This window comes from Triticum aestivum, chromosome 4B (genome assembly GCF_018294505.1).
Source record: "Triticum aestivum cultivar Chinese Spring chromosome 4B, IWGSC CS RefSeq v2.1, whole genome shotgun sequence".
Classification (NCBI taxonomy): Eukaryota; Viridiplantae; Streptophyta; class Magnoliopsida; order Poales; family Poaceae; genus Triticum; species Triticum aestivum.
The window spans coordinates 175,868,593-175,874,487 of record NC_057804.1 but is presented as its reverse complement, the minus strand read 5'-3'; the positions used below and the strand labels follow the sequence as shown (position 1 = coordinate 175,874,487).

The 5,895-nt window shown below is 45.6% G+C and overlaps 1 protein-coding gene across 1 annotated transcript; it reads left to right on the top strand.

Annotated features, from left to right (window-relative positions):
- The first annotated feature begins 2,081 nt into the window (after window positions 1-2,081).
- On the top strand, window positions 2,082-5,541 carry LOC123091671 (calcium-binding protein CBP). The gene is made up of 5 exons (XM_044513261.1): window positions 2,082-2,782; window positions 4,243-4,289; window positions 4,397-4,572; window positions 5,102-5,120; window positions 5,215-5,541. The coding sequence occupies exons 1-5, from the start codon at window positions 2,143-2,145 to the stop codon at window positions 5,317-5,319; spliced, it is 987 nt and encodes a 328-aa protein (XP_044369196.1). The 5' UTR covers window positions 2,082-2,142; the 3' UTR covers window positions 5,320-5,541.
- The last annotated feature ends 354 nt before the right edge of the window (window positions 5,542-5,895 follow it).

Sequence of the window (5,895 nt, the reverse complement as noted above, 5' to 3'; positions counted from 1 at the left end):
GTTCGGCACCCAACAGTCCTCCCAAATGTTAATCTTCAGACCGTTTCCCACCCTCCAAATGCTTCCTTTCTTAAAGGACTGAACTCCTGCCCATATACTCTGCCATACAAAGGAAGAACCCTTCTTCAAACCACAGTTTAGTAGTTCACCAGTAGGGTAGTATTTAGCACGGAGTACCCTTGCACAAAGTGACTCATGGTGCTCAATAAGTCTCCAACATTGCTTAGCTAGGAGCGCCAAGTTAAAACTTTGAATATCTATAAATCCCATTCCTCCTTTCTCTTTAGGTATACACATTTTCCACCAAGCAAACCAATGCATTTTCCGTTGGTTTTCCCCGTCACCCCACCAATAATGCGAAATGGCGTCAGTGATTCCCTTGCAAATTTTCTTTGGAAATTTAAACACACTCATCGCATATGTCGGGATGGCTTGGGCTACCGCTTTGATCAATGCTTCCTTACCTCCATAAGATAGTGTTCTCTCCTTCCACCCATTAATCATCTTCTGGATCCTCTCAATTAAGTGCTTAAAGCAATCAACCCGATCCACCCCAATCATAACGGGAAGGCCCAAATACTTGTCAGACAAAGATTCAGTCATAATGTTTAGTATCTGGCATACCTCCACCTTCCTATCCACATTTGTATTGGGGCTGAAATAAATTGATGATTTCGCAACACTTACCATCTGTCCAGAGGCTGAACAGTAGTCATCCAAGATCCTTTTTAGAGTGTTGGCATTCTCCATATCTGCTCTCATAAGGATCAACGAGTCGTCAGCAAAGAGTAAGTGTGAAATTGTAGGGGAATCATGGCACACCTGAACCCCTTTGAGATTACCCGCTGCCTCCTCGTAAGCTATTAGATTTGAGAGCCCTTCTGCACACAAAAGAAAAAGATAGGGGGACAAAGGATCCCCTTGCCTCAAGCCTCTTGTGGGGTGAAACAGAGCAATCTCATTTGAGTTGAACCGAATTTTGTACTCCACAGATGTTACAGAAGCCATAATGAGATTAATCCATCTCTCTTCAAAACCCAATCTGCCCAAAATGGCCTTCAAGAAAACCCATTCTACCCGATCGTAGGCCTTATGCATATCAAGTTTTACTGCATAGGTACCTTCTTTCCCCTTCTTCTTCTTCATCGTATGAAGACATTCATAAGCAACAATCACGTTATCAGTTATGATCCGGCCAGGAACGAAAGCACTTTGCGTCTCACTAATGATGTCAGACAGGAATACCTTTAAGCGTGCTGCAAGCATTTTTGATATCACCTTATAAACAACATTGCATAAATTTATGGGCCTGAACTGAGAAACATTCTCTGGAACATCAACTTTCGGTATCAAGACAACAGTAGTGGTGTTCCAACCTTCTGGGATGATTCCGGTGTTCACCGCTTCCAAGACTTCCTTCACAAGATTGCCTCCCAAAAGATGCCAATTTTTTTTATAAAAAATCGCATGTAAGCCATCGGGCCCTGGCGCCTTTAGATCACCTATGCTGAACAGGGCGCGTTTCACCTCCTCCTCCGTGTAAGGCGCCAAAAGAGCTTCATTCATATAGGGAGTAACACGCGGTGTCACTCTATTAACTACATCCATATTCAAAACATCAACTTCTGAAGTGAATAAGTTCTGAAAGTAATGCTCTATGAGGTTTTTCATCGCCTCATTATCCTCCTGCCAACCACCGTTCTCATCCATTAATATCCGGATGTAGTTCCTCTTCTTCCGAGCCGAGGCAAAATTGTTGAAATAATTAGTGTTTCTATCTCCAAACTTCAACCAATTCGCCCTGCATCGTTGCCTTTGGGAGCCGTATTGGAGCATTTTTAAGTCCCGGGACTTTTATGTTACGAGCGGTAGCAAGTTGATTTACCAAATATGAAATTTACTGGATTATTTTTATGAAATTTAATTTACCCGTTAGTCAACACGGTTGCCGTGCCGTCGCGTCGTCATGGCCGTCCGCGTTGACGGAAAGCCCTCTCTGCTTTCGATCTGCTCCCGTTCCCTCCGCGTGGTGTCCGCGTCGCCAAACCAAACCACGTTCTGCTTCGCCCCCTTCCCACCTGTTCCATTCCATCCCCGTCCCCGTGATCGAGCACACAACTCCAATTCCCCAAGTTTAACCCCATGGCAGGCTACCCCCCACCCCCCGGCTCCGGCTACCCCTACGGCGCCGCTGGCGGCTACGGAGCCCCACCGCCCTCCGGCCAGAAGCCCCCCAAAGAAGGCAAGACCTCTTCCTCCTCCGGCCCCGACCCCTACCACGGTGCTCCGCCCCCGCAGCAGCCTTACGGCGGCGGCGGCGGCGGCGGCTACGGAGCCCCGCCGTCCTACGGCCAGAAGCCTCCAAAGGAAGGCAAGACCTCCTACTCCTCCGGCTCCGACCCATACCACGGCGCTCCACCCCCGCAGCAGCCTTACGGCGGGGGCGGTGGAGGCGGAGGCGGCTACGGGCAGCAGCCCTACGGCGCCCAGCCGCCTTCGTCCGCTGCGCCCTACGGGGGGCCACCCGCCGCGCAGCCCTACGCAGGAGGCGGCGCCGGTGGGTACGGGAGCCCGTTCGCGGCGCTGGTGCCGTCGACGTTCCCGCCGGGGACGGACCCGAACGTGGTGGCGTGCTTCCAGGCCGCGGACCGCGACGGCAGCGGGATGATCGACGACAAGGAGCTGCAGTCCGCGCTCTCTGGGTTCAGCAGCCAGAGCTTCAGCCTCCGCACCGTCCACCTCCTCATGTACCTCTTCACCAACACCAACGTCCGCAAGATCGGTAAGTCCTCCTCCCTCCCTCCTCCATAAGTCGTATCTCTCAAGTCTTATTCACAATCGCTCTAGGATCAATGGGGGGTCCATTGCGTCATTGTCTTTGACTCTTGGCTTCCAGGAGGCAATCATGCGTCTCCCTGGTCCACTGCGCCGCGTCTCGGCATGCACACGGCTTAGTGTTGATGTTCCTCTGGTCTTTGTAGCACGCGACGTGAGGGCACTTAGTGGTGAATTGTTTGAGCCAGAGTTCACAAATGAACCCTTTTCATTTCTGGGGAAGGATCCCGAGGAAGGCGCGCAATTTTTTAGTTCAGCTTTACTGTATTTCAGACTATCAGTCTATGGACTAATGTTAGATACAGCTGGAGCACATGCCAATTCATGTTGGAAAGTATTAAACCCTTACTTAGAACTTCAATAACGTTACTTGCAAAACCCACGAGTTGTTCTCTTGTTATGGACATCTTAGCAAATCACTTGCCACTTCTTTTCTTCCCAATGTGGAAGATTGGATGGTAAGTGTGGATTGCTTTATCAGATCTGCATTTCCTAATACAAGCTATGCACATTTTTTTACTGTCAGTTTAACCTGGTGCATTACGGAAACGTGAGTTTAATTGATGCTTATCCAAGCTTCAAAGTTGGAACTGCTTTGAGTTAGTTCTACTTCTACCAAAGCTTTTTTTCGCAGAAGTTTATCCTTGAAAGCTTGAGATACTTTTCCTGACTGTCCTTCGCCAAAACTGAAGATTGTTTCTGTCGTGATGAAACTATGGTTTGCAGGATAAAACCAACTAGTATGTAAGTTCTTTGTTGTGTAATCTATCACAGTACAAGCATGAATTGATCTTAATCTGCCACACACTTTGCATTTGTAGTGTGCTATGCAGAATTATCTGCCATTTATATTTTGTCTTTATTTGTTTTAAAGTGTGAAGTATACATATAGGGCCTCTTCAATTCATAGGAAAAGTAGAGGACAATCATAGGAATTGGAAATTTTCCTATGGTGATACTGTTCATCCGTTTGATTCAAAGGAATTAACCATAGGAAAAATAGAGGAATTTTTTCTTTGGATTGATTTTTATAGGGAAAACAAAGGGTTTTTTACAATCCACTTAAACCTCTTGTTTACGTTCCTATGCACAAAGAACGAGACAAAGGCCAGAAATAGCATAATATTAACTTCATATTATCTTTTCATATGGTTTGACCTTAATTTGACCGTGCCTTTTAGGATTCCTGTTGTTTTTCCTATTCTTGTGAATCAAACATCCAATTTTGCAGATTCCTGTGTTTCCATATTTCTCTGCTTTACACATGCAATCGTATCCTATTCCTGTATTTTTGAAATCCTTCGAATCAAAAAGGCCCACACTGTTTTCAACATTTGACATTTTCGTCCTCTATACCTTTTTTCTTTAACCTCCTAACTTTAAATACATTACCTTTCATTCTTTCAGGGCCAAAGGAGTTCACTTCTGTGTTTTACAGTCTTCAGAATTGGAGGGTGAGATGCTACAGCAGTACAGCTTCAAGTTCCCTTGCTTCGTTGCGAAGGAATCAATGAACTAACTTATCATTCCTTGTGCTACATTTCCCACGTTTATTGTGCAGGGCATATTTGAGAGGTTTGACCGTGACCGAAGTGGTAGAATTGATGCACCAGAACTGCGTGATGCTCTTCTAGATCTTGGATATTCCGTTTCTCCAACTGTGCTCGACTTGCTTGTTTCCAAATTTGACAAGACTGGGGGCAAGAACAAAGCGGTTGAATATGACAACTTCATTGAGTAAGATTTTCCCTTCAATTTGTTTTAACTTGGCTGATTATTTTTCCCATAGAACTGCTCAAGATTTTGCAGCTTCTACTCTACAGAAACATGGATAGATCAAATTTGTTTAGTTTGTCAAAAAAAAATTATATCAAGATCAGAATTGGCCAAAAAAAAAAGTGTTTGCTTATAAAGCTTACAGTAGCACAATCTGATAATATTTTGCAGTTTCAGTATTATGTGCTAATGGGAAATTAGAAATCGTGTATCGCTATGGCGCTCTCATGGAGCAATTGTGCATAGCTAGTTGATATTTGTACTACATCATTTAGTGTTACTGCTAATCGGTTTTTTCCACTTATGAATAAGATGCCCTGTCCAATTTGTGAAAGATCAAATGAAAAAATGGTCAGTCATTGAAATTTCCACTTCATTTTTCTGATGCAAAGCCTTATGCTTCATACTGCTGAGGAATAATCAGAATCCATTCAGTTCCATTTTGAGCTGCAGTATAACATTCCTGACTGTTTGCTCTTTCTGTATGCAGATGCTGCCTCACAGTGAAGGTAATTTCACCAAATAAACATCTGTATGTTGTTCCATTTCACGGTGTTCATTTGGCTGAATTACCTTTATAATTTGGCTGAATTACCTTTGCAGGGCCTGACCGAGAAGTTCAAGGAGAAGGACACGGCGTACTCGGGGTCTGCGACTTTCGGTTACGAGGCGTTCATGCTGACGGTGCTCCCTTTCCTCATCGCATGATGGCGCTGCAGTGCTTCAGGGCTGACCTTGATCTGAGCGTAGCTATCGTCCCAGCTGTATCGAAACGGTTGCTAGAGTTGTTTTGCCACTAGCTCTGTTACCGGCTGTATAATACTGGCACTTTGTGTTGTTATTAGTACGTACTGCTTTGCTGACCGGACAAGCCATTTGGAGGATTCGAACAAGTTATGGTATACTACTCTAGTAGAGCTTATCTGTTCATCGATGCATTGGAACTCTGATGAAAAGCGGTGCACTAGCCCATCCTCAGTTAACTCAACCCCTCACCGGAGGAGCTAGTCCTCAATTACCTCAACCCCTGGATCGCTGACCAGCCGCCGGGCGAGCTCGACGACGCTGACGGAGAGACCTTCGATGTTTTCATGTCCTCGTGATCCGGAAAATAATTTGGACGGCTGATCGTCTCGCCAAACTGAATCTTCCACACAACCACAAATGCGCATTAGGTTTTCCTCCCCACCCCTTGACGGCTAGGCCAAACTCTTCCCTCTAAACTTCACCAATGAGTCTGTGGATTCACTTTCCCTCTGCCTGCCAGTAGCAGGAAGGAGGATA

Excerpts from the sequence above, each read along its gene's own strand:
- LOC123091671 (XM_044513261.1), top strand. The coding sequence starts at position 2,143 with ATGGCAGGCTACCCCCCACCCCCCGGCTCCGGCTACCCCTACGGCGCC. Across the intron at positions 2,783-4,242 it reads CACCAACGTCCGCAAGATCG|GGCCAAAGGAGTTCACTTCT; the intron begins GTAAGTCCTCCT and ends TCATTCTTTCAG. Across the intron at positions 4,290-4,396 it reads ACAGTCTTCAGAATTGGAGG|GGCATATTTGAGAGGTTTGA; the intron begins GTGAGATGCTAC and ends TTTATTGTGCAG.